We start from the raw sequence: 27880 nt of genomic DNA, 5'->3' as shown, positions 1-27880 counted from the left end.
TTTGAGGGATAAGCCTCTTAAATTTCTCCAAGTAGAAATATATGTAAAAAAAACAAAAACGATTTTCAATTTTTTTGTAGTTTATTGCACTTTTTTGCAATTAATGTAGTTACTATGGACTTAATACATACACATTTTTAAAATATGGGCTATAACAGTTGTATTGATGTATAGCAACTTGAAATGCTCCCACAAATGGCACTACAGCATGTAAAAAAAATATTATAAGCTCTGGCGGACTTGGTTCTATGGTAGATCTTAAAGGGTTAAATAAATATCGTCAAATAATCGTGATCTCAATTTCAGTGAAAATAATCGTGATTATCATTTTTGCCATAATCGAGCAGCCCTAGTTTATTCCTCCCTAAATATCGTCAGTGAAGTTTGCCATGCACGTCAGATTTTCCTGCGCATTTTTATACCTCTGCCAACAGAGAGAGAGAAAAAATCACATTCTAACAGACAGCTGGTGCTTAGAATACAGCGTGTGTTTTTAATATATTATAATTATAATAATGCATAATTATGTGGACATGCATATTAGGTCGTTTTTTAGTGAAATATAATCCCTCCAGAAAGGGAGGAAAAGCCCTGTAACTTGCTTTAAAACTAAATATGTTCCCTAAAACGGTGGACAGAGCTACAGACCCATGACAGCCTGACACAGGTAGCCAGCAGCTATGACCAGCACTACTTGTGCAGTTAATAAAAGGACAGGTAATGTTTGTTGCGTTGTTGCACACACAGCACGCTCGTTTGTTTCAGTTCGTCAGTTGCAACAAGACAGCTTACCAACGTGTACGTAATAAGCTAATACTCCTGGGTGCTATACACTACAGTATACGCTGTACACCTACTTACTGGTTTTGTCGCATCAGTCTGTGTCTCTGAGTTAATTTGTGTTTCTCCTACAGCTCCGGACCGCTAAAAATGCGCGTGCTCTTTGTGAGCTCGTTCCCGGCTCGTAACCAGCGCGTTCTGCCGTCAAGGGCGATCATTGGTTAAATGTGATCATGTGACTGATGCAAGCCAGATCCTTTTATTTAGCAAAACTGTGATTGATAGTTAAATATTATTAAATATTATTGTTGAGGGGCACAGACAGGACTCCGCACGCACACACGTTAATATATATATATATATATATATATATATATATATATATATATATATATATATATATATATATATATATATATATATATATATATAGCCTCAACAAAAGGGCACCTTGGGCACCCATCAGGAAAGGGGCGGGTGCTCAAGCCCCTCTAGCCCCCCCCCCCCATCTGCACGTGCCTGCTACATTATAAACAATTCAGTCCTTTATGGAAACTTAATATCTTTTAATAGAACTCTAATGTTACATTTGTTGCAATTTCTGCTGCAATCTTGGCCATATCTCTGTTGAAAAAGTAATTTTTATTGTCAGTGACAATTTTACCTGGATAAATAACAGATTGCAGCACCTACCTTGTAACAGCAATTGTAACAGCAGTTTGCGGCTCAAAGTGACTTGATTTCATTCATAAGAGATACGTTTGACAGATTATATGCAATACGTTTCATTAAGTTCTAATAAACATATATAGATATGCTACGATCATTACAGTATCATGATATTGATGATGTCCGTGAAAGGATTTGTCTGGTTTTCAATTTTTTTGCTTTTTGACTGCAGTTTAGAAATGTGCATATGTATAAAATGCTTGAATTTCAGACCTTTAGTTTCAAATTGCACATGAGCAGCCAGGCATGTTGAAAAACCACATGCTGGCATTTTGTTCTTTCTACTTTTATCTTACAATTTATTCACATTAATGGGAATTTATACACATTTATCATTGTCTGTGTAGCTACATTCAAAGTTTCTGTTGCACATTCCTAAACGTTTATTGTATCTGTACTCTGGAACTGTAGGTCTGGATGTCTGTGCATGTACTCTCTTTACCTCTTTGGATCCACAGAGATGATTTTGATCCTGCCCTCCTCGACCCTGGTTTTGAGCCTCCTCACTATGAACTCTGTACTCTGCGCCGTGCCCCCTCTGGTGAACTGACCGATCCTGCCCTGGCCGAGGACTTTGACAAGTTCCACAAGCTGAGACGCTCCGAAAGCAAATGCATCCGTGACCACCACTGTGGCTCTCACCAGGGCAGTGTCCACGGTAGCCGCAGCAACTTAAGCGTGAGGGACGCCACCATTGTACCTGATGGGGGTGCTCTTGTGCCCCAGTTGCAGCCAGTGATGGTGAACCAGCAGTCGCCCCGACTCTCTCACCACAACACGCCGACGAGTCGACGGAACATTGTGGTGATGAAGCACAGCTACTCACAGGACGCTGCAGGAGGGTACAGGGCAGAGGAGGAGGAGGATTTAATGATGGATGATGGTCCCACCACCAGTCAGCACCACATGTACCATCATCCAATCCACCATGGCCCATCAGGGCTTGACCACACGGTCCATCGTACACTGTCTAATGACTTCTAATTAAAAGAACAACAAAAGGTCCCAAATGAAATTGCAGTAAAAATTAATATTGCAAATAGAGGTGGCCAATTTTTTTTTTTTAAAGGTTTTTACCTAATATGGTCAGTAGAGTTCCTTTTTCTCAGACATTCCAAGTAATTTCCAAGAATGCAATCCAAAAGTCTTTTTAATAGTAATTCCCAAAAACCAAAGAGTTTAGGAGCTATCTTGAATGGTACACTGCTATGTCAATGTAATTCATGAGAGATGGTTCCAAGGATGAGTAGGCCTATTTTGCTGGATCACAGTTCCATTTTTTCCTTTTTAGGTTCCTTGTTTGTTTAATGTTTTCACTCTAGGCTAGAATATGTCACATAGATCAAATCATATTTAAAATAATATAATTCATTAATTGTTTTGATGTTTGAAGTGTTTCCTATATGGATGAACATGCCTACAACACCAAAGCAAGAAAAATGCAATTATAAGTGTTATTTATCATCCAATTTACATGTATGTCAGGTCATATTGTGGCTGATTTATTTCATGTTTATTTACTGAATTAAATATTTACCCTCTGCTTGAATTTGACCATGGCACAGCATATTAATCTGTGTGTGTGTGTGTGTGTGTGCGTGTGTGTGTGTGTGTGTGTGTGTGTGTGTGTGTGTGTGTGTGTGTGTGTGTGTGTGTAAAAGTCAGTTCATCACAAATGAAAAACATTCAAATGAATTTGAATTTAAATATACATTTGAAAAAAATGTCAGAGTTTAGCCACCAGAACATTATTCACAGAATTCTGGCATTTCACACAAAGTTTATCAGTGATTTTCATAAAATATCTCACATAATATATTCAATGTTCAAGGTTCTATATTTGTCACATGCATAGTTATACAAGTATAACCACAGTGAAATGTAACCATTCATTATCTAGTTACTTTTAAGTTTGCAATTGGAAATTGGTGTTTATTATTATTTGTTATTTTTTATATATATTTTTTATTTATTTATTTTTAACCACGCTCGAAACATAATGAAAGCTAGCTTGAATGGGAACGAAAGCGGGGAGGAACGGTTTGTAGTTCCTCTTTGTTATCCACTCGGGCCGATTATAGCCTTGCACAGGTCGTGTATTACAATGCTTACATGTTACAATAACATATAAATAGCAGGACTTTGAACTATGATAATCTCTTTTTTCGTAACTAAGGACAACATAGACTTGCAATTTGTTCGAACAATATTTAATTTCATTTATGAAAACTTGAGGTCGAATAAGTAAGAGCTTGCTAGCTGAAACACAGTCCCCGCTGTCATTCATGGAGTAGAGTGAACGATTGCAGACGTTGCGTTAAACTAGCGTCATGTCACAAGAGGAGCTCCTGCTGGACTCGGGACAGCCTAATGAGGATAACAGGGACAGAAAGGGCAGGAGCCGCATTGGGCTCGTCGTAACAGGTTTAGTGGGAGGGTCGCTGGTTGCTCTGTACGCAGTGGCTGCTCCGTTTGTAGCCCCTGCCCTGAGGAAAGTCTGCCTCCCGTTTGTCCCGGCCACCACGACTCAGGTGGAAAACGTCCTCAAGGCGTTAAGGACAAGGTCGGGAACCCTGGTGGACATAGGCAGCGGAGATGGAAGGATAGTAAGTACTGTTCTGCCCTCTGAGCCCCCTCAAGAACTATAAAATTATAGTTGCAAGAAAAATAAAAAGGTATTGAAAGCCTTTAGAGAAACCATGATTTTATGCAAGGCGCAGTTATAGATTAACAAAATATAATCAAACTTTTAAAAAAAAAGCAAAAAAAAGCTCGTAAATCATGTCTGATCAATCATGTCTTAGTGATCGCTAAGGCTTTATCATCTACAAGCTCCAGCAGGTGTGTCCCGTAGCTGTTCAGGAGAACAGGGGACCAGTTCCGCCCTACAGACTGTTTAGTTTATGAGTATCTGGGATGTCATGTGGCTGAACAACTGTTATGTTGTTGGTTTACTTTTGTGCTTTGGATCGTGTCTTACACCTTTTGCCATCCTGTCCTAAGCTTCAGGTCAGGTCATAACTGTTGTCCTGATATCGTCTGTTCTTTATACAGTTTTGAAATAGTCCTGGTCTTATGATAGCTGGGCTAGGCTTAAAAAAATCCAGGGCTAGTGCAGTGTTAGGCTTGAAGGTTACCACGCATGAAGGCCAGAGGGTTAAAAAAAAAATTGAAACTGTATTTGCAAACAGCCTTAAAGGGTGAAAATTTAGTTTCAGTAGCAACCAATCTAACATGATTTACAAACGTGTGTGTGTGTGTGCTATACTGTTTCCCCTTGCTTCTTGCAGGTGATTGCAGCAGCCAAACATGGTTTTCGTGCGTCAGGGTTTGAGCTGAACCCCTGGTTGGTGTGGTACTCTCGCTACAGGGCCTGGAGGGAGGGAGTCTACCGCTCCACCTCATTTCACATCTCAGACTTGTGGAAGGTCAGTGGTTTCTGAAAACAAACCTTTGTTTTACAGACATCTGCTGTAATGAAGTTAGTCATTTAGCATGTTACTTCCTTTTTCCTTTCTTAGGTCAGCTTTGCTCAATACTCCAATGTTGTCATTTTTGGAGTCCCTCAGATGGTGAGTACCTCTGTGTCTCACCAAAATGCAGAAACTTGTGGAGTTCAAATCATCATGCTAATTATGTTTGTTTGCTGCTTTTATCTTCAGATGGAGAAGCTTGAGCTGAAATTGGCAAGCGAGCTGCCTAGCACAGCCAAGGTGGTGACCTGTCGCTTCCCCTTCCCTACGTGGATTCCTGAAAGTACCGCGGGGGAGGGCATAGACACTGTATGGGTGTATGATGCAAAGACATTTAAATCACACCTGTAACATAAGAAAATCAAGTCTAGAACACCATTCTACTCTCAGATTATTTTAAAAACTTTTGTAAAAATTTTGATAAAACTAACTGTAACTGGAAATAGTTGCATATATCTCTTAACATTTAAAACCACAAAAACAGGAAAAAAGGAAAGGTCAGTGCTGTACATTTGAAATGTGTGACCATGTGAAATGACCATGACAATAAAAATGATGATTGAGTATTACTGTTTATTGTTGTATAACGTTGCCCATAAGTTTCAGTGCAAGTTGCGGGGATTATACCAGAGTCCTAGGAGGAAGCTGCACAACTGGGAAACTGGCTTGTTGCGCGGAGCTGCCATCTAGTGGTGAAACTATCACATTAACACTTGTTGTTTTGTGTACCGCTAGCTGATGAGCCATGAAGTAAAACAAGCTGAATTTAATTTGAAACGCATGATGACGTCAAACTTAACAGGGCACTGAAATAAAAAGTCTTTCTAGAAATGTTTACATCTAGATAGCCGGCAGTCATCGCTGCTGCACGGACTGCTTAAATCCAGACTGCTGTGGAGCAGGGCTGCTTTAGCAGCCAGCCAAGATGGACACCGCTGAGGAAGGTAGCTAATGCCCAAACTTGATTACCTTAGCGCTAAATGGTAAAGTCATTCATGCTGACTTTGCATGTGACCTAACCGGCCCTCAACTGTTGTTGGTAGCAACGACCACGACTCCGTTGTCTTAAACTTCAGCAAAGGTTCTCCAGAAGTAGAGAAACCGCTAGCCAATTAGCGTTAGCCAGCCAGCTAGCTGGCATTAGCTTACACCCTATAAGCTGTCATGTCTATGTGGAACCAGAAATCCTAGAACGCATTACATGGGCACTGGATAGTGGTTACAACGTAGAAATTGTAGAGGGAGTCCAATTCACAGTGAAGCCACACGCAAAATTATCTGATTATGAGTTAACCTTTAATAAGTTGAGCCATTGAAACCGTTATGGGAGCGTACCGAACAGTATGACATGATAAGCTAGCGGTACGTTAGTAAGGTCGGCAGGTTAGCGCATTTAGGCTACCATTTGACAAGGCTCATTCACAACTTTGCGAGTTCAACTAAAGAGAAATTGTTATTATGACGAATGCTCTCGACATACTCCAAAAGCCTGCATTTTATAGTATATTTGGACTTCCAGAAAACAAGCCCATTATATTTTCCCTGAGCGAGAATGAAATTGTTTTTAGCCACTAGCATATATCTGAAGGATATACCATAAATATATATAGCTAAGGGTGGTATCCTAACTCGTGTCATGCTCCTACTTCTTGGGCTAATTATAGTCATTTTATTTTTGTCATGCAGTGACACTGATAATCCAAGGATTTACAGTTTGCCCTAGTCTGACCTATACTGTTACAGTCACTTTAAATACGAATCCAATGCACAGACTCAGTCCTGACACATGTACACTGTTAGCGTTTTGTAGAAAGGTATTAGTAGTTTTGTATTACGGCTCACATGTGTTTATTAGTGTGGCTCAGTATATGTTTGGTGGGGTGGTTTTTTTTTTTTGTTTGTTTGTTTTTGCTTGTTTAAAAAAAAAAAAAGCACTGCCAGACTGTCTTTAGCTATGCAGATTCTTATCACTGTGTGCCTTTTGTACAGCCGATATCTGCCGGGTATGTCGGTCAGAGGGGACCCAGGACAAGCCCCTTTACCACCCTTGTGTTTGCACCGGCAGCATCAAGTTCATCCATCAGGAATGGTATGCGAGTGAGCAAGATGTTCATGTAAAAACTTTATGGTTTTCTCTTTTCGCTTGCTTTTCATGGCTTGCAGGTTTTGGTTTTTGGTCACATGGAAGTGCACGTGGTTGTGCAGTCCACAGAAATTACTAGATGTGAATTTCCAATTACATTTGCAAACAGTTGGATTTATCCTGCAGACCTTGTCTTTTTTGGAGGGGGGCAGTCTCACTGTGATGCTGTAAGATCTGCCTTTCATGTGGATGTTGCTTTGGTCATCTATTTAAAAATAAATAAATAAATCTAGAGCTGCCTCTTTCAAAAGGGGTAATTTGCCCTGCCATACTGCAACCGTTTTTCAAGAATGCTTTAAAAGTATGGGGAAAAAAAAGGTTTCAGTGTGTTGACTCGGTCTCAGAATTCCCCAGATCGCAATCTTACCAAGGTTAATTAATGTAGGATTTGCTGGAAAAACAAATGTGATCCACAGAGGACCCACCTTGCTTAAGGACTTAAGGATGTGTGCTAACATCTTGTTCCTTGATACCCCTGGACATGTTCAGAGACTACTGAGGAAGATTCTTGTGCAATTCTCTGTGAGACATGGGTAAATTCACTGTTTCATTTTGTTTTCACAGCTTACTGCAGTGGCTGAAACACAGTAGAAAAGAATACTGTGAATTATGCAAACACAGGTTTGCATTTACACCAAGTAAGTTGTTTTTATCAAATCATTCAATGTCTTAAGACTGCATTCATTTGTTGTTAGTGCCTTCAAATGCCCAGTTATTATCTGACAATTTATTTCTGTATTGCTCTTCTCATCAGTCTATTCTCCAGACATGCCATCTCGCCTGCCTGTGCAGGACATCTTTGCAGGGCTGGTCACCAGTATTGGAACAGCCATCAGATACTGGTTCCACTACACACTGGTGGCCTTTGCCTGGCTAGGTGTGGTACCGCTCACAGCATGTAAGCCACATCTTGGAATTGCAACTAACGATTACTTTCATTATTTGTCAGTATATTTAAATAATAATTTTACTCTAAACATAAGAGGATTTAAAAAATTTATTAAGCTTTCCATTACCTGAACATGTCCTAACACACTTCCCAGTGTTTGCATATGAAACCACAGTATCAAATGTGAAACAAAGATTTGGGGAAATTTTATGTTTTAAGTGGAGGTAAAACATTTGAATTGGTTAATTGACTAAACGTACAACCAGTAAAAAAAAAAAAAAAAGATGCTTGAAAACAAATAGTTCTGTGGACCCAAAGGGGCTAATGTTTGACTAGCATAAAAAAATCACATGTGCTCTAATTAGATGTTTCAGTTCAGCACAGCGTGAAATGTAACACCATAAATGTACAAATTTGAAGCAGTTTGGTTTTAGTTATAAACTAGTTGAGAAGTGATCGCCATGTTGGGGGTTTTGTGTGTGGGGCTTTTTTTTTGTTTTGTTTTGATTTTTAATTTATTTATTTTTTTCCCCGTCAATTTTGCTTTCATTCTGTGTTTCCCAACAGGTCGTATCTACAAGTGTTTATTTACCGGCTCTGTGAGCTCTCTCCTTACCCTGCCATTAGATATGCTTTCAACGTAAGTGTCTGCTTTTGGTTTTGTGCCTCCTCTCTCACAAAGTCAAGCTGCGTTTGTTCTGTCGTGTACTTTGCTTTCTTTATGGCTTGCACAGTGTTGCTGTTTAAATCAGTGCGTCCCAACGCTTTTTATTTATTTTGTGTTCTTCTCATGTTCCTCACAGCCCTATCAGAAGAATGCATGGCATGTTTCACATTTCGTCATTTGGATTAGTTTGACCTGAATGTTGTTCATAAAACGTACCCTTTTCTTTTATTTCTCCTCTGTCTCTCAATCAAGCTGAACTACTGTCACTAGCAACTCTGAATAACCCAGAGATCATGGGAAACTATAAATTTCTGTTCCAGAAAGACTGTTACTTCTGAGTTTATCTCAGACTCCTTCCCTCCCACTGCACCAGAACCAGCTGATTTACACTTTATTTCTTTTCCTCATTCATAAAGTCGCTCTTTAAATGCAGGCTGCTGACAGTCTGTTAAAATTCAAAGATTCAGTCGTTAAATGATGTCAACAACATTTTTAAGGTGCAGATTCTGAACCCCAATATATTTTCCACTAAATCCCCTAAATCAGTCTCAGTTGGTCCAAGCGCCATCACAAGCCAAAATAGGATTTTGGCACAAGCCAAAATAGGATTTTGGTTTGTGATGACCTCTTCGTGGGCGCTGACATTTTCTCTGCTTTGTAGCGTGCATGCTAATTAGCTCTGCTGTGTGGTGCAGTGCTGCTCTTTTCCTCTCTGTTCACAGTGCTGCATCTTTGCTTGTTTTCAAACTTATGTGTAATTTTCATCCTCCAAATGTGTCCATCTACATGTCCATGAACAGACAGCAAATGTGGAACTGGTTTTGTCCAATGCAAACATTCTGCTCTGCAGTCCTCCAAAATCCCAACAACACAATATCTCGTCAGTGACTGTCAAATGTTTCTTTGTAATGGTTGCAAAATCTCATTAGTGGCAGAAATAGTGTTACTTAAATAATCTGAATGTTTTTTGAAAATTGATGCCATGTCTCCTTCTCACAGGCAAAACCTGCTTGCTGACTGCCTCCAAGGCTGTTTTGTGGTCACATGCACACTATGTGCCTTCATCAGCCTGGTGTGGCTCAGAGAGCAGATTGTGCATGGAGGCGCTCCTCAGTGGTTAGAGCAAAATCAACCCCCACTGGTTCCTAATCAGCCCAACGGCCCTGCACCAGCTAATCAGGTGAGTTTTGTTTGTTTTTGTTTTAATTTATTTTTTCATCCTCTTTAAATCGGAGCAAGAGTGGGGCTGATAAAGACTTCCTAAATTCTGTTAGCTTCCTGCTACAGTTTACCATTACTCTGACATGGTTGGCATAGCAACAGACTCATATCTGTAAAAGTTTGCTAGTTAACGCTCAAAACAGTTTCTAGTTAAAATCATACATTTTATAATCTCTGACAGCAGCAGACAGATTTGGCCAGAGGTGTTGTGTTTTCAGGTTGTACATGTGTCTCATTCTAACACAGTAGCCCGTTAATGATGTTCAAAGCTCCCTGTGAATATTTAATGTGATAACGATGGAGTGATGAATTACATTTTGCATCCCAAACATTAGTGGTCACATCTGGACAATATAAACTCCATAGTGACCCCAAGACAGGAGTTTGATTAAAATACTTTGTTTTTCAAATACTGAGCTTACATAAGCACAAAATTACTTTATTAACTTTTAGCAGGTTTTATTAATGAACTGTCATGTCTTTCATTATATTCACAGGGTGTGGGCGGTAACGCTGCAGCCAATGCTCAGGATCCTGCAGATGCTGAAGCTGCCCAGAATCCTGCAGAGCTTGGTCCAGATGGGCTGGCGCCTGCTAACGTGCATGTAGCTGGCAACCATGATGAGGCAGAACTGGATGATGATGAGGACGATGATGATGATGATGATGATGATGAAGGGGAGGATGATAACGAGGAAGAAGAGGATGATGAAGGGAGGGATGAAGATGCTGCCGATGCCAATGATGGAGGACAAGGTAGGCGAGCATTTTTCGGAATGTTATCTTTAATGTGTTTGTTTTAAACACTTGCTGTTCTGCTGTGGCACAGTTACTATTTCTTGACAGATGAGTGGTTCTGGACGTTTGTGGCTTTGAATCAGTAATGTTTGAAAAGCCTTCAGCACGACGTGTACTAAGTCTTACAAAGTCTTTGGAAGGCCTTTGGGTTTGGGTTATTTTTTTTGTTTTATTGTTGTTGTTTTTTGTAAGCTCTTATCTAAATAAATGGAGAGAGCCTCAGTATTGATTTTTGTGGTCACAGGGACATAAAAGCCGCAGGCTAGATCTAATAAAACCAGCTTTAGATATTTGTCTTTGCCCTAAAGCTTCAAAATGGGTTTCTGTTTTGTTTTTTCTTTGCAGGTTATACTTCTGATACAGATCCTCACAGCTTCAGTAACCACTAAATCGAGGGTGTCAGCAAATTCAGCCTCTCTGCACTGAATAAATGCAAAGCTAATTTGCATTAGAGTTACAGTAAACTAGGAAAGTTTTAAAAAATGTATTTGTTTACATGTTAACTACAATGGGGACTTGATGTGCCAACCTCTACTGCACATGTGTGTCAGAGAAACAACATGATTGGCTGTTTCCTTTTTCAGCTGCATGTTTGCTCTTTGAGGACAAGTCGGCACTTTTACTACTTCTCCAGCTGAATTCTGTTCAGTATCCTGAGTGCCTCGTAGCCACCTTTTTATCTTCATCATATTTTTAATACATGATGTGTCTGGACTACCTTTACTACACATGATGATGCACACTGGAGGGGTTTCCAAAAGCGTCTGGGTATGACTTTAAAGATAAAGTCCAGCCCTTCAGTACTATGTACTTGTGTAATAAGGGAAGGAAGAGGGTTCACTGCTGCTGTTGTTGTTTCTTAGTGTTTGTCTGGTCTGTGTTCTCCTTTGCAGAAGATTTGAACTGGAATGCACTGGAGTGGGACCGTGCAGCAGAGGAGCTGACCTGGGAGAGGGTTGTAATCTATTTTTCTTCTCTTTTCTGCTCCGTAAAGCCACGTGACTGAAACTACACCTGTTAAGGGCTGTTTTAGATTATTATTGTTATTATTATTGTTATTATTATTGTTACTATTTTATATATATATATGTATATGTGTGTGTGTGTGTGTGTGTGTGTGTGTGTGTGTGTGTGTATGTATATATACACACACACACACACACGTATGTGTGTATATATATGGTTTTTATTTTTTTTTAAATTTATTTTATTTTTTTTAATTAGCCGGAGTTTAGGGGTGCTGCAATACTCGTATCAATATTGAACCGTTCGATACAGTGCTTTTGGTTTGGTACGCATATGTATCGAACAATACAAAAAATTTTATTTATTTTATCAACTTTTCTTCTGACGATGCTGTCTGTGTTGAGCGCTCAGTGGATCTGTGTTCGACTACTCCGCCTCAGCTGCACTGTCGAGTACAGATTCACTGAGGGCAGCGCAAGCTAGCAAGACATAAATTAAGCTCGTTGCAACATGGCAACTGCCTCAACGCTACCCGAAATTGAACCTCCCCCACCCTCATTCAGATCCGGCGTTTGGAACTATTTTGGTTTTCATGTGAAGCATGATGCTGATGGTAAGCGCGTCATGGACAAAAGTAAAAGAGTATGTCGGATGTGCCACGCAATGCTCAATTACATTGGTGGGAACTAGTGCGTTAGCGCAGTTAGCTCGTTAACGTGGTGACGCCACCCAGCCCCCACCATGGAGATTTGCCGCGGTATGGCGTTAGTGTCATTTTAACGAGATTAACGCTGACAGCACTAGTGGGAATGCAATGAATATGACTGCGCATTTACGCTGACATCATCCTAGTGCAAGTGGAAGCAGACAAAAACAACAAGCACGCATGCTACAAACTTTACCCGAGTCATTTAGACAGCCGTTAGCACGTGATTCTCCTTATGGGGACCTGATATGTTTAATATGCTGCTGAGAATATAGCCCAGAAGAAGCTTATAGTATAGCTTTTATTTTGGAAAGAGCCATTTCTCTGTAATAAACTCTCTTTTCCAAAGATGAGTGATTTCTCGATCTGATAGATTTATTTTTTATTACTTTGTTGTTTCAGCAAGATTAAATTTACAAACTGTACTTTTGAGTTAAAATATATATTTATAAATTTAATAAATGACAAATTAAAAAGGTATGAACATTGTTTTGTATTGAAAAAAATATCGAACCGTGACACCAAAGTATCGAACCGAACCGTGAATTTTGTGTATCGTTGCACCCCTACCTGAATGTGTTAAATGGTGACTCTAACGAGTACTTTGTACTATGTTCTAGATGCTGGGGCTGGATGGTTCCCTAGTTTTCTTGGTAATTCTACATCTTTCTTTCATATTTACATTTCTGACACTATTTTATGCACTGTTTAAAATGTTCTCTGCCAAAATTAGTCATTCAGTGTAGATTGATGATTGATTCATTGTTTGTTTTTCAAACCACTTTAAAGCCTTTAAAATCACTAAAAATAATACAGAATAATGCGTAGCCACCTGATCTTGTTGGAAGGTGTTCAGGATGATGGAGCTGACTTGATCTGTAGCAGTTGCTTTTAAAAGTTTGAAATAATAGTTTAACTGAATTTCAAAATAAACCTTTTCATAAAGTGAAAGCTGGAGTTCTGTTGTGTGTCCTCTATAGGAACATGTGTTTTGGGTGGTGTCTCTCAACACACTCTTCATTCTGGTCTTTGGTGAGTCCCAGTATGTTTGAGTAATGTGATTATGATGAGTACATTATGAGAGAGTCATGGGTTCACTTCTAATACACCCTCTGTATATCTCTCTAGCATTTTGCCCATATCACATTGGTCACTTCTCAGTGGTTGGACTTGGTTTTGAAGACTATGTAAGTGCTTAGGACACACGTGTACACTTAGAACACTGTACTGTACCATGAGTTTGACCTACACTAATGGAATTTCTTGTGTTTGGTTGTAGCTCAAAGCCTCACACTTTCACGGCCTTATCACCACCATACTGGGGTACATCCTCCTGGCTGGAGTCCTTATTGTCTGCCATGTATCCTTGACCTAATACAAGTATTTGAATCTTACACACTAAGAGTGTAGTTGATTTATCACTTGGTAATGTTTGCTACAAGGACAATTTGTCCAGTTTTTATTAAATATTTTTGCTATAAGTTCTTAACTTATCCACTTATTTAAATCCTCATCAAATGTATTGTCCTATAACATGAATATAATCTAACTTCTACATACTATAGGGTAACTACAAATCCTGATGAACGTCGTATATTTTTGGATATATGCGACCTAAAATGTCACAAAATGGGGAGGTGGGGGGGGGGTATTATTTAGCTACAGTAGGACTTCTGTGAATATCAGGAGAGGTTTTTGGTCTTAAGGCCATCTTTTAAGCACAGTCCTAAAAAAACCTTAAGAGAAACTATTGATCATCTTTAGCTTGAAGCTGTTTGTATCTCAGATGAGGCTTTGTTTCATAGTGCTGATTAAGAAGTGCAGGTTGTCAAACTTTCTGTGAGTCCTTAACTGCCCCTCTTTTAGGCCCTGGCTTCATTAGTGAAGTTCCAGAGGTCCAGACGCCTGCTGGGTGTCTGCTACATTGTTGTCAAGGTAAAATAGAGCGCTGCAGCACTCTGTGTTGGTTTTTGTTTTCTGTTTGTCTAAATAGCAAAGCTTTCAGCTGAAACAATAATTAGTGAAATTATGATTACTTGTAAACGGAAGCTAAATTGCAAGTGTTTTCTATGTTGCAGGTGTCCCTACTGGTTGCCATGGAGATAGGCTTGTTCCCACTTATTTGCGGCTGGTGGCTCGACATTTGTTCACTGGTAAGACAAACATGCAGAGTTAGCTCAGCTCATCCTGTTGATACAGTCGTATGCTGGCTTTTAATGACTAGCCAAACACACTGATTGCATCACAATGACGGCATGTGCAGCAACTTGATCAAGAAGGAAAAACAATGTTAAATTGTGAAATGCTCAGAATGCTACAATTCCTAAAAACTGCTTTATAGCTGGTCACATTTTAAACACCTTTGTCTTCATCTATTGAAGGAGATGTTTGATGCCACTCTGAAGGACAGGGAGCAGAGCTTTGACTCTGCTCCTGGCACCACCATGTTCCTCCACTGGCTGGTCGGTATGGTCTACGTCTTCTACTTTGCCTCCTTCATCCTTTTGCTCAGAGAGGCAAGTGGATTGTTACGGACAGTGACATGGAAAACTCTCAAACAATGTTTTCTGAAAAAATTAGAGATTTCCCTCATGCTGTGTGCAGGTGCTCCGGCCAGGTGTGCTGTGGTTCTTGAGGAACCTGAACGATCCAGACTTTAACCCAGTCCAAGAGATGATCCACCTGCCCATCTATAGACACCTGCGGAGGTTCATACTCTCTGTGGTCAGTCAAACATTCTCCAGTTTACATTTAACCTGAAGCGTGACTGAACACCAACCAATCGCAGCAGATGGCCCCGCCCCTCCTGAGCCTGGTTCTGCTGGAGGTTTCTTCCTGTTAAAAGGGAGTTTTTCCTTCCCACTGTTGCCAAAGTGCTTGCTTATAGCGGGTCATATGATTCTTGGGTTTTTCTCTGTATTATTGTAGGGTCTGCTTTATAATATAAAGCGCCTTGAGGCGACTGTTGTGATTTGGCGCTATTTAAATTGAATTGAACAATAATCAGATTTACATTTAGTCTCTGAAAAAAGAAGAAATGTGTATGAGCGCATATACAAGCATAGGAATGGCTAGATAAATATTTGCTGTAGGGAAATGAAAACAAAGTGCTTTGTACATTTTTTTTTTTTTTAAAGTTTTTGAGATTTCTGCCTCCCTGCCATCTTAATACTGTGAAGTTGAGTGGACTCTTGTTTGTTGGACAATATGTTATTTTAACATCACCCCTCTGAACACACAGATTACATGGAAAAATAGCCAACATCAGAGGTGTTATTTTTAACCCATGTCTATTCTGTCAGTTGACATTGTACTTATCAGAAGCAACTCTGTCTCTCTCCATCTGTTTTTGAATATTCACTTTTCTTTACTGCCACAGCTCTGATGCACACACAGATGCATTCAGTTCAGCTCTTTAGATCAATTTCAGCCCAATTCCTGTCAGACTAATTCATTCAAGTTAGCAGATTGTTTCTTTTCTCAGTGCTTTGAGCAAATTAAATTTGGATTTATTTCCGTTGCATTTATGGAAATAAATATTCTCTTGATCTGCACAAATAAACCAGCCATTCAAAGTTTTCAAACCTTTCAGGGTTTAGGAAGTGTAGCAATTAAAAAAAAAAAAAACCCAAAAAAGAACCAAAAAAAAAAAAAAAACGATACAAGGTTGATTAATTCCACTATTTCACATACAGGTTTATTCCAGAAAAGCATAACTAATGCAGCGATGAAGCTGTGGTATACTTCTTGGCTTTACCTCAAAGAGGATAATCTTTTTACTGAGATGACGCAGACCGGGCATTGCTTACTACAGCATCATATTAATTCTAATGACACTTTTAATGAACGTGTATAGACACATACACCTGGTTATGACACACAACATGACTTCATTTATAGAGAGCTGCTCTTCTTTTACTGTTAGCACACATCAACTTGTTAAAATATTAGGAAAGTGTGTGGCGTAGCAGGCACTTAGTTATCGGAGCACATTTTGTAAGCTGCTAATGTCGTGTAAACATGTCAGGCAGTGTTGTACATGGTAGTCCTGACATTTTTCTCTGTGTAGGAATTGTACAAATTAGTAAGAGACTCACAGGAACTGAGATTCAGAGTTTGACATTATTTTTGAGTTTAAAGTGTAGTCTGTTGAATGCCTGACTTTTAAATCTGTTTACTGTATCCATTAATCTCAACACTCCTAATGTTTGGTTGAACTGACCCGGCAATCAAACTGTCATAAGATGTTTTCTCATAAGACATTTGTACACACTTGAATGCCCTTTTTTCTTTCTTTTTTTTCTTTTTTCTTCTTTTTTTTTGTTAAATGATCCATCATCCATTCTGAAATTTGATGATTTAATGCTGTTGTTGACTTACATATGTATATCTGTGTGTGTGCACATTTTCAGGTGGTGTTTGGCTCCATTGTTCTCCTGATGCTTTGGCTTCCTATAAGAATCATCAAGCTGCTGTTCCCAAACTTTCTTCCCTACAATGTCATGCTTTATAGGTACAGAGTAAACATTTGAAATTCTGAAAACTATTGATGACCCCAAACTGCAGAGTTTACGTTTGGGTTTTTTTTTGTTTTTTTTGTTTTTTTTCCTAAGTCACTGTAAAAAGACCCCTGGGTGCTACTTGCAGTCAGTCAACAATGTTCTGTTCTGCATACCAAATATTCTAACAGCTAAATGTTATTACAATAACTCTTTTGATCTGATAAATGTCATTGTTTTAAATGTCTGTGAAGGTTCTCAGTCATCCAGGTCATCGTTTAAAATGTACTGTGATGACTGTAGTCTAATCATAATGGATACGATAATGAGTCGGTCTGAATTGAGGAGCAGTGTCTAGTTTTCATGTTATGTTAGACGTCTGTGATGAAAACTGTAGAGTTTAGTTATAACTGCAGTTCCTATTTTGATTAACTATATTAAAGAAACCGTATAATCCAGTTACATTTTCAAGAACATGATTTGGGATCTAGCGCTTGACATAATTTAAAATACACATTATCTTTGTCTTTAAAGCACTTAAACTGTGGAAATGGGAAATCTGTAGAAAATGAACTGCTCAAAGGTCGTGATGTGTACATTGTGACGTGAAACGAGTTTGGTTTGTGTTCTTCCTCTGCAGTGACGCCCCGGTCAGTGAGCTGTCGTTGGAGCTGCTGCTGCTTCAGGTGGTTCTGCCAGCACTGTTGGAGCAGGGCCACACTCGCCAGTGGCTCAAGCGCCTCATCCACGCCTGGACATTCACAGCTGGATATGTGCTGTAGGCTGGAGATGCACACACTCGCACACACTGCCAATTTAAATCTGAAGCATTTAAGCACCAATTTGACTTTTTATGATGACCTTTGGCTGTGGTAATTTGGAGAAATGAAACAACGAGACGTACAAAGAGACCACGGTGTGTGTTAGTTTTTGTCTTCAGTCTCATACACTGTAATAAAAGACTGCATTTGCTCAAATGGCTCTCCCACAGTGATCTTCACTCCTACCTGCTGGGAGACCATGAAGAAGATGACAACCAACAAAATAACCATCCTGGTCGCGTTAACAACAACCGGATCCCGGGCCTCGGGGAAGGGCTTCACGCTGCCCATCAGGCCATTCTGCAGCAGGGTGGCCCCGTTGGTTTCCAGCCGTACCACCGGCCCATCAACTTCCCCATGAAGGTGGGTGCTCATCTCAAGAGTCCTGTCACTTTTGAAGCCTCTGCTCATATTGAATGTTAACCGTTTTGTGTTTCCTCTTGTTCAGATCATTCTGTTGGTTGTCTTCATGTGTGTCACACTGTTATTAGCAAGTCTGATCTGCCTCACACTGCCAGGTAAGATGCAAGCAGGCAAATTATCTCGTGTACATCAGCGGTCCCCAACCTCTTTTACGCCACGGACCAGTTTATGCCCAACAATATTTTCATGGACCGGCCTTTAAGGTGTCGCGGATAAATACAACAAAATAAAACTAGTACCGTTACCGAAAAAAAGGTTTATTCATAACACACGTGAGAAGACCCAGGAAAACAGAGTAAACGATAACAAAATAACGCTGAAAACAGATTTAAAAACCCTGAAAACTATACATTTCACACCTGAGCCTCAACTCTCGCGGCCCGGTACCAAACGACTCGCGTACCGGTCCGAGGCCCGGTGGTTGGGGACCGCTGGTGTACATGATGTCTCCTGGCCCTAGCTTTCAGCTAGTCGTTTTTTTTTTTTTGTTTGTTCTTTTTTCTTTTTCCCCCCCTCCACCTTCTCCTCCTTCTCTCTCAGTGTTCGTGGGTCGTTGGTTGATGTCCTTTTGGATGGGCAGCGCCATGGTTCATGAGCTGTACACAGCAGCCAGCGGTCTATACGTCTGCTGGCTGTCCATTCGAGCTGCCACGGTGTTGCTGTCTTGGATGCCACAGGGACGGACAGTCATCATGCTCAAAGTCCACGAGTGGACGCTCATGGTAATGTGGATTTCTGTCCCACCGACTGCAAATATATCATTTCTCAGCTGTTCTGTGGCAAGTTGTATTCTGATTTATGGATTGGGTGTGATGTCCTGATGGGAACAGATCCTTAAGACGGTGGTGGTAGCCCTGCTGTTAGCTGCGGTAATTCCTCTGCTGTTGGGTCTGCTGTTTGAGCTGGTCATTGTTGCTCCTCTCAGAGTGCCACTAGTCCAGACGCCTCTCTTCTACCCCTGGCAGGTAGGAACACTTACCTAAGAAAATGTGAATAAATTTCTAAATGGTGAACTAAATTGTTACTTCTTGGATTTAGTTACTGCATTATTTTTATTCTTCTCAACCATTTTATTTTCTTGTTAATGCTGCTTGTGATGTTAAATGAATTGATCTAATCACAGCAACAAATCAACACCTTGTGTCCGTTTTGAGGATGTTGGCATGTCAACATTAGAAGCATTCACGTGATGATATTTTGCGATGGTGTCTTTGTGTCCTGGTTATGTACTGACTCTTTGTGTGACAGGACTGGGCGTTGGGTGTGCTTCATGCTAAAATCATCGCTGCTATAACACTGATGGGCCCTCAATGGTGGCTTAAAACCGTTATTGAGCAGGTCAGTCTTGCATTCTTCAAAGTTGCAGTCAAAATAACGAATAAACACTTAAACAATGCAGATGAGAAATGTGCAAAAATATCAGTATCATCAAACTGATAAAATCCTGTTTTCCCACACTGGAATGAAGGAACTAATCTCCCTCTCTCCCTCCTTCCTTCCTGCAGGTGTATGCTAACGGCATCAGAAATATTGACCTCCATTTCATTGTGCGTAGGCTGGCTGCCCCAGTCATCTGTGTGTTGCTGCTATGTCTCTGTTTGCCCTACACAGTCTCTAAAGGTGTTACACCACTGTTAGGTATGTTGCTTGAAATGTCTGTCTTTCAGGGATGTATGGATATTCTTGTACCTTAGTGTACACAACAAAGATCACTTTTTAGTGTTTAGAGGACTGATTTCTGGTGTATTCATGTTTCTGGTAAAGTTTTCCTTCTGTAATTGGAATAGGAGATGGCCTAATGGGGGGGGGGGAAATTATACCCCCTCTCTAAGATTTTAATATCAATTGTGTTGGGAGACTGCAAGATGGTGTGTGTGTGGTGAGAATCTACTACACAAATGTGTTCAAAGGAAGTGGTTCATGATGAATAAAGTGTGAAACTCAGTGAATTGAAGAAAGTAAACAGGAGCATTGCATTGAGAATGAGGTGACACAGGAAAAGGCTTATAGTGAGTTATGTCAAGCTGGACACTAAGGAAAGAGAAAAGCACTTGCATCGACTGATTTGTGACAGAAGGATGGCAGGAAGAGTGAAAGGGAGACCTGCTGTAACAGGGGGTGTCAAACTCCAGGCCTCGAGAGCCGGTGTCCTGCAGGTTTTAGATATCACCCTGGGTCAACACACCTGAATCAAATGATTAGTTCATTACCTGGTTTCTGGAGAACTTCAAGACATGTTGAGGAGGTCATTTAGCCATTTAAATCAGATGTGTTGGATCAAGGACACATCTAAAACCTGAAGGACACCGGCCCTTGAGGCCTGTAGTTTCCCCACACCTGTACTAGACGAAGGAATACAAGAAGAACTCATAAGTGTCATAGATGTAGTTAAGGATTCCTCCTTAACTACAGAGGGTTGGTGTGACAGATGAGGATGCTGGGTAGATGGAAGCAGAGTGGGGGCTTCTAAAGGGAATAGCCAAAACCTTTACAGTCAGTCTGTGCAGTACAGATGAACAGGTTTCTTTTTTTATGTTTACATTATGTGGTATTTCTTATAATTCTCTGTAATACAAGAAAATGAACTTATGGCCAAATTGTGTAACTTAGACATAATTATTATTTTATGATTATTAGTAATGAACTGTCATTTTCCCTAGATATAATAGCATTTGAGATAGCAGTGATCCATAAAGTAGACCTATTATACTCATTCTTGGACTCCGCTAGAGTAGCTTTAGATGATTCACAGTTCAAGATGTACTCAGAAGTTAAAGGTCATCAGAGGGACAGCTTTAGTGTAGCCCCTCAGTTCATCCTCTAGTCTTAAATGAGCCCTTCTAACTCTTCTTTCTTTAAGGCCTCTGCCTATTACTTTTGCTGATACTGAAAATTTAGAGCAGACTGAGACTCTGCAACTTTGAGAATGAAAATAAATGTTGTTGGTTGTTGATGAAATTAGAAACTGATCAAAATTCAGGCACAGAGGCCAGGGTACCGGCAGAGCCTCACTAATTTAGACAGGGTGCATTTAAAATCTGCTTTTTATGCAAAGCCTATTAAAAGGTAGCTGTGGTTTAAACAGGGATTTCTGATGTTCACACAGACAACACATGCATTTAAACAACCTGTCAATTAAGAATTCCCAGTCCTCTCCTGGGAATAAACTGTTAGCTGTTCTCTAAGCAGCTGATTGGTTTAGTCTTTCCTCAGTGTTTACTCTTGACAAATGTTAAGTGACTTGCTCTCTGGCACTTACCTCACCCTCTCTGTTATAGCCCATCAATTCCTGAAGACGACCCAAACAGCAGCTCCTGTTTCACTGCTTGTTCTCTCTCTCTCTGTATGTAGGAGTACAGCCAGAGATGCAGACACTTGTGGAGAGGAGAATCTATCCGTTCCTGCTCATGGTCTTCATCCTATTGGCCATCCTGTCGTTTCAGATACGACAGTTCAAACGCCTCTACGAACACATCAAAAATGACAAGTGAGTAGTGGTGATACTTTTTTTTTTATATATATATATTTTTTATTTTATTATATAAACTTGGGGGGGCTCTGTGTTCTAGTAGGATTCAGAGAAAATCCAGTAGCGGAACCTTGGTGTGGAAACACGATTCCATTTATGTTTGTCAAATATTGACAGGAAAAAGGTTTGGTCAGGGTCATGTTTGAATTCATTGATGCGTATTCACGCTCTGATCAGTAAAGCTGATCAGTAATTCTGAAGGAGAGAGTAGGGAGGTGTGAGCGACACAGAAGTTTATTTTCCAAGAAGACAACTTTTAAGGCCTCAGTTACATTGGCTTGGAGACTGGTTACCACTGGTAACCATAGCAACCACTGTTTACTACAGAAAAATGAACATTGGCAAGTGGTCGTGGGACATTGCTTGCTGTCGTTAGATGAAATCTGTCTCACAGGACTGCACATAAAACCTCCCTGTGATCGCTTTTGTTGTGAGCAGATTTCCGCTGTTCTGCATGCCACCTGTCTGCAAACAGTCTTACACGAACCACAAATGGAGGCCGTTGGTCTTCAAGTCAAACCTTTTACTTTAAAGTCGCCATGAAAAAAATATATTTTTATAGTGGTTCATTTTTTTATTTTATTTTGCCTAAAATATTTCAACATAAAATTAAACAGTGTAAAATGTCTGCACGGCTTCCAGGGTTGTCCCTACTAGCGTGTTAGTGCAGTTGTAGCTCTGCAGTGGGAATACGAGGAAAGATCTTAGCTAGTCAGTGGTGTGCCCTTCCATGCTGCTCTTTAAATTGTTTGCAGAGCTAACAAATAAGCTAACTGTTTCCATCCCTCCTGCAGGTACCTGGTTGGACAGCGACTGGTGAACTATGAACGTAAGGCGGGCAGGAGCATGTCCTCCTACAGCACCTCCTCATAGACTGAACCGTGCTGTGGGATCGGTGGAGCATACTCACACTAGCCCATCACCAGTAGCCACCATCAACGTATTGTGATGAAACCTCTTTTGTTTTCTTCCTGCTCGGCTGTCTGCTTCAAACGCAGACTGAAACTCGTCAACTGTCCATCCTGGTAAACGTTCATGTCCAACGCAGCTGAAGTTTTCATTTGTATTTCACTTGTTTTTAAAAGGCTTTGTGTTGAAGTCGGATTTTTTTACCTCAGACTGTGCTTCCCTTTGAGTGAATGTTGTAAAGTAGTGTCTGGGTCACTTTGTTTAGACCTGTACATAACCACAACAAGAATCCCTCTCTGTTCCTGTGTGCGTCAACAAGTTTTCCTCACCTCCCTTTATCAGAATGAAGTAGTCAGTGATGAGGAGAGACATGAATGACATAGCAATGTGATTGTATTTTTTTTTCCTTTTTTTAGTGGTTTTTATTAGATGTGTGCGTTCATATATTTTTAGTCTTGTATATTTCTTGAGTGAGCTGGTAGATGACCCTTTGAGAATTAGAAAAAATGAAAATTGCATTTCTTTATGGCCACACTCACCAAGGACGGGCTCCTGTGGTTTGTTTGTTTTTGGAGGCATGGGCCTGTAAGTTTGTAGAAGGTGAATTTGCTTCATTTTAAAAACCAGACTGATCTCCAAAGGAGAGGGTCTAAACCTGAGAATAGAAAAGTCACAGCACAGAACAAATGAGTTTTCAGGTCTCTCCATTAAATTTTAAAGGTTTTTCACACCCAAACAGCACGGGAGCACAGCAGGTGGTTGAGATAATTTCTGCAAATGCCTCCATCGATGAGCAGAGGATAACACACAGGCAAACTGTTTACACTATGGCTGCCACCGGCTGCTTTGCAAGTGACGTGACTGCATTTCTTTATGCTAAATCCCTGGACTGGGCTTTTTTACATTTACAGACCCTGCAGTCTGATTGGAAAAGGTTTCAGCAGAGAAAGTGGGACATAACTGGAGGCAAAATGTTCTTCCCAGTTTAATTTGGACTGACTGTTGTTTTTTTGTTTTGTTTTTTTTAATGTTTGTTTGTTTTTAGTACATCACTCTTAGAGGGACTTAGAGATGACAGAGCTGGCAGTGCTGCTAATCAGCTACTCACACTAACCTGAAAATCAGCTGTATAAAATAAGAAACATGACTAATGAACTGAACTGGAAAACTCAAGCACCCCTCACACAGAGCCAGCTTGTGTCGGTGCTTTATTTACTTCCTGATTTACTTGCTCTGATTAATCATGTAATTGCTGTGACTTGCTAAGCTCAGTCAGGTCAAGACGTAGCGCATCAAATCAATTTAGTTACAAGTAACACCCTAATGCTGGCTTCACATTAAACTTTTGTCTATATTTGTAGGGTAGATGGAAATGGGCTCGTTGCGTTGTCTGATGTGTTTCGTGTCTCCACTGAGAGACGGGCGCAGCTTGCCCAACTGACTGTCACTGCAGGACCTGCAAAGCAGGAATTGCTGATGGTGTATCCATAGATTCTTAGGGGTTTTTTTTTTTTTTTTGGTTTTTTTTTTGGGGGGGGGTTTGCCCCATCACTGCAGTGTCCCTACAATTGTGCTCCTGTTGGTTAGTGTGCTCCTGTTGGTTAGTGTACCGCGGAGTGAGACAATTGGTTAAGGACAGTGTCGTTTGTTTACGGAAAAGTCTTCACAGCACAACTGAGGGTGTAGGGTACCAAATCTTTTAGGTTACTGAGACGAGCTTTGATGGAGCTGAGAGTTTTCTGCATCCCTGATTTAAAATGAGTTAACAAAGTAGTTTTTAGCTTAGCTGCTACTAAATATTATTAGGATTTCCAGGTGTTACTGTTGCATAGTTAACATTAAGTTGAGCAGTTTGTGGTGAAGTAAAAGAGGGGTTTGGGTTTTGTTTTTTGTTTTGTTTTTTTTGTTTGTTTTTTTTCCCCGGAACATGATAAATATGCTAGCTTCTCTGGCAGAAGAGGAGAGAACAAATGAGCTGAAACTGACCCACATTCACGTCTTCACCTGCTCACAGGTCCTTAAGGTGATTTTCAGAGGAAGAAACGGATTATTCTCTGCACTCTCATGTAAGAAATTCACTGTTAATTGAAAATAAGCCTTGAATAGCAGGAAGCTGGAAGAAGGTGGCTCGTCCTCGATTATGTAACACTAACATTCACCTGTGGTTGTTCTTGTGTCCTGCATACTTAGCATTGGCATGCATGAAATGAGCAGACTGTATCTGTAAACCAGCATAAGTACTGCAAAGAAACTGTCTTAAATAGAAATGAGAAGTTTGAATGACACCTGCATGATGCTGATTTTTGTATCTGTGAAACTAGTTTGCAATTTTACAATTTTAAGGAGTAGTTGAACATTCTTTGATGGGCTGGTTTCATGAGAACATTGATACCACAGTAAAGTCAGAGAGTAGTGAAACTGTTAGCTTTAAGTCAAATTGCAACAGATGCCACCCACTGCACCTGTAGTTAATGACTGATTAATAAATTAATTGTACAATTTTTCAGTTTCACAAACTGGAACAAGTCACAAAATGACTTTTATGAAAAAGCCAACATGTTCCATGTAATCTCCTTGGATTTTCTTAGATCACTATACGTGTTGACTAAGTGCAGTGACGTCTGAAGATTGTAGGAGGTATTCTCATGTAACATGTGGCCTAAATGTGAAGAATCGTTTCCCCAGAGTCACATTTCACTTTCTACAAATAGCTATACTCACTGTGCATGTGGAAAAGTCATTGTCTGAGATTTGTCCTCCCACTGTCTTACTTGTGTGACCACATTGTTTGCTATGCTGCCCAGCATTTCTCCTTTCACATGACAGAGTTGTGATGTGTCCTATGTGTAGATCCAGAATGAAAGCAGACAATTGGGTTTTAGAAAAGATTTATTTTCACTGAGTGAAACGAGCTCCGGCTATTTTCTGAATCATTTTTGTTACTAATGAGAACATAAAACAAATTTTATTTTAAGCGACTTGATTTGGTAACTAATTTTTTATGCAAATGTTTTAATGTTTTGCACCTTGTACCACACTTTGCAATCATTTCAGAATCCACTGTAACACAGTCATGCTAGCTCCATTTATTTTAGCCCCAATGAGACTGAAATGTGTCCGTATCTAACTGGCTGTATACAGTGGCTTTTACTTAAATCATAGGTTTTCCCTAACACACTGAATTATTAGTGTAATGAGTACAAACTGCTTTTCTGTCGATTGTGAATGACATCAACTTTAGTGCTTCTTTAGCTGTAGTCCCACTGCTGTGTGGAGTGCTCAACTTATATAAATATATGATGCTATAAAGTGACCTTTTTAGTCTTTGAACTGAGCTGGACACTTTGAATTTTAGTGTTGAATTTTTAGAAGAAATTATTTCTATTTTTATATGTGGAAAAAGGCAGTGGCATGTACTGTAACATAAAGATGTATACTTAAAGCTCTGATTGTTGGTTCAGTCATATGAAACATAATAAATGCTTGAAAAAGATTCCTCAAGATTGCTGTTTGTTCAAGTTGTGGCCAATGTCTCCTTTAAACAAATGTTTAGTCTGGGACCCAAGCTACATGTGAAGTCCTTAAAGACACTTAACCTCTTTTTCCAATAGGTGTTAAACTTGTCGCACTGCCAACAGGCCCAGACAGGCCGGGATGTGTTTGAGTTCTAGAGATCACAGGGGTCAAGGGGTGAATCTGATACCTAACAGGTGTCTTCACCCGTCGCAGATGGAAGAGTTACTGTACACTTTCTTGGAGAACAGTAGGAGTGATTTCCTGAAGGGTTCTTTATGGCAGTGAGCTCTGCTGCCTCAGTAGTGTAGAGTGGGAGAGATGGGTTGTCCATGATGGAGAGCAGTTTGTTCAGTGACCTCCTGCCCCTCAAAGACTTGAACGCATCCAAATTCTGACCAATGATGGTTTCAGCCTTGGGAAACAGGAGACAGCTGAAGTGCTGTCACTGATCCCGAGGAGCTTCTCATTCAGCAAAAGTGATTGGATGATGTTAAAGGCACTGGAAAAAACAATTAATTTCATTTAGATTTTTTTAGTGCCAACTCACAAGGCACTTTAAATTGCATTTTAAAGACCCTTACAACTATCCAGAGAAAAACTCCAACAATCAGATGAGACTTGGTGACAATGGGAAGGAAAAACCTTTAACAGTTAAAACTTCTGGCAGAACCAGGCCCCACAATCACCACCTCACTCCTGCTTTTCCTTCTCTCGTGTTGCCTCCAAACACACCTTCACCTCCCCTCTTCCTTTGTCTTTGGCCAACAGTTTCCACCGGCACTCTAGTGATGATCGTTAACCCGAGCCCCAACCGATCTGGTATGGAAATCTCATTCTTCTTCATCCGCATGTTTGGTTTGGCAAAGATTTTATGCCAGATGCCCTCCCTAACACAACCCTCCCCATTTATCTGGGCACTAGGAGTATACAGGCTTGTGGCCTCCCATGTGGTAATGTTATGTTAGAATTCATATTTTGGTACGAAGACTCATTCCTGAAGAAACCCTTGTTCCAATCAGAGGGGTGGCTAAGTCATGTTATATGAGTACCCCTGCACGTTTCATGGTGCTACTTTGTGGAAACATGCAGGTGTTCTAAATATTTATTCACATAAATTTATTTCATAATTAAAACAACATCAATCACATACGTGAGTGTCAGCAGTTCAGAACAGTCTAATTCCAAACTGGAATGATGTCTAAGGAAAAAAAACGGCTACAAAATAGGATATGGGGTTATTTCTGCCAAATCCAATTACCTTTGTGCTAATGCACAGTCTTAACAGGTAGCCCAAATACAGATTAGGAGCATATGCAGTGGAAACCTGATCTCTGCTGTCAAGCTAAATCTGATTTTCCCAACCTGTGCTTCATTTTTTAACAAGCAAAATGGGCTCAACGTTTTCATGCCGATTAAATCATAGAGTAAGCGGCTGTGGTTCAGAAGAGATTAGCACTGTCAAAAAAAACATTTCCTTTTCTGCTCTATTGTAAAACCTTCAGACTTCAGGCAGAAAACAAGTGTAAGGTTTCTCTGACAGATTTCTACTTTGCATAACAATAATTTCAGACTTGGAGAAAAAAAGTATTGTGCTCATTGGAAATTAAAACAGTTAACAGATGGATTTAACAGCTACAGATTAATGTTCCTGTGCCTGATAGAATTTCAGCTGCTTAAACTTTATCCTAATAATAGCTAATAATGTTACCTGCCTGAGGTACTGTAACCTACTTGGCAAAGATTGGACTACGTGGAATTAATCCCATGCTGTCTGATACAGATGTCCAGATTGTAACCAAGTATACTGATCT

The 27880-nt window shown here is 40.1% G+C and overlaps 3 protein-coding genes across 4 annotated transcripts in view; all 3 read left to right on the top strand.

Annotated features, from left to right (window-relative positions):
* LOC146554184 (neuropilin and tolloid-like protein 1) overlaps positions 1–3335 on the top strand; it is a 44347-nt gene extending 41012 nt beyond the window's left edge. For both annotated transcript variants that reach the window (XM_085254088.1, XM_085254087.1), the window contains one exon: positions 1968–3335. In XM_085254088.1, coding sequence (XP_085110214.1) covers positions 1968–2493 — 526 coding nt within the window. In that variant the 3' untranslated portion in view covers positions 2494–3335. The remainder of the gene's footprint in view (positions 1–1967) is intronic.
* Positions 3336–3583: 248 nt separating this feature from the next.
* atpsckmt (fATP synthase c subunit lysine N-methyltransferase) lies at positions 3584–5334 on the top strand. Its single transcript, XM_085254089.1, has 4 exons — positions 3584–4115; positions 4800–4937; positions 5031–5081; positions 5172–5334. The coding sequence occupies exons 1-4, from the start codon at positions 3840–3842 to the stop codon at positions 5331–5333; spliced, it is 627 nt and encodes a 208-aa protein (XP_085110215.1). The 5' UTR covers positions 3584–3839; the 3' UTR covers position 5334.
* A 450-nt stretch (positions 5335–5784) lies between these two features.
* LOC146554182 (E3 ubiquitin-protein ligase MARCHF6-like) lies at positions 5785–26044 on the top strand. The gene is made up of 26 exons (XM_085254086.1): positions 5785–5926; positions 6972–7071; positions 7690–7763; positions 7880–8023; positions 8582–8654; positions 9681–9861; positions 10400–10658; positions 11594–11655; positions 12993–13025; positions 13353–13404; positions 13501–13559; positions 13652–13732; positions 14239–14307; positions 14451–14525; positions 14754–14888; positions 14977–15096; positions 16785–16885; positions 17512–17649; positions 17863–18055; positions 18141–18210; positions 18656–18837; positions 18946–19080; positions 19364–19453; positions 19621–19753; positions 21467–21602; positions 22439–26044. Exons 1-26 carry the CDS (start codon positions 5908–5910, stop codon positions 22515–22517), a joined length of 2793 nt encoding a protein of 930 aa, XP_085110212.1. The 5' UTR covers positions 5785–5907; the 3' UTR covers positions 22518–26044.
* The last annotated feature ends 1836 nt before the right edge of the window (positions 26045–27880 follow it).

This window comes from Mchenga conophoros, linkage group LG18 (genome assembly GCF_057382185.1).
Source record: "Mchenga conophoros isolate Kocher_MC1m ecotype Shallow Benthic linkage group LG18, M_conophoros_male_GT1.1, whole genome shotgun sequence".
NCBI classification, from domain to species: Eukaryota; Metazoa; Chordata; class Actinopteri; order Cichliformes; family Cichlidae; genus Mchenga; species Mchenga conophoros.
The sequence above is the reverse complement of the archived record's forward strand: the minus strand, read 5'-3'. Positions and strand labels throughout refer to the sequence as shown.

Coding starts and splice junctions, on each gene's coding strand:
- LOC146554182 (XM_085254086.1), top strand. Junction 13,026..13,352: donor ATGGTTCCCTAGTTTTCTTG/GTAATTCTACAT, acceptor TGTCCTCTATAG/GAACATGTGTTTTGGGTGGT. Junction 19,454..19,620: donor TTAAAACCGTTATTGAGCAG/GTCAGTCTTGCA, acceptor TCCTTCCTGCAG/GTGTATGCTAACGGCATCAG.
- atpsckmt (XM_085254089.1), top strand. CDS start 3,840: ATGTCACAAGAGGAGCTCCTGCTGGACTCGGGACAGCCTAATGAGGAT. Junction 4,938..5,030: donor ACATCTCAGACTTGTGGAAG/GTCAGTGGTTTC, acceptor TTCCTTTCTTAG/GTCAGCTTTGCTCAATACTC. Junction 5,082..5,171: donor TTTTTGGAGTCCCTCAGATG/GTGAGTACCTCT, acceptor TTTTATCTTCAG/ATGGAGAAGCTTGAGCTGAA.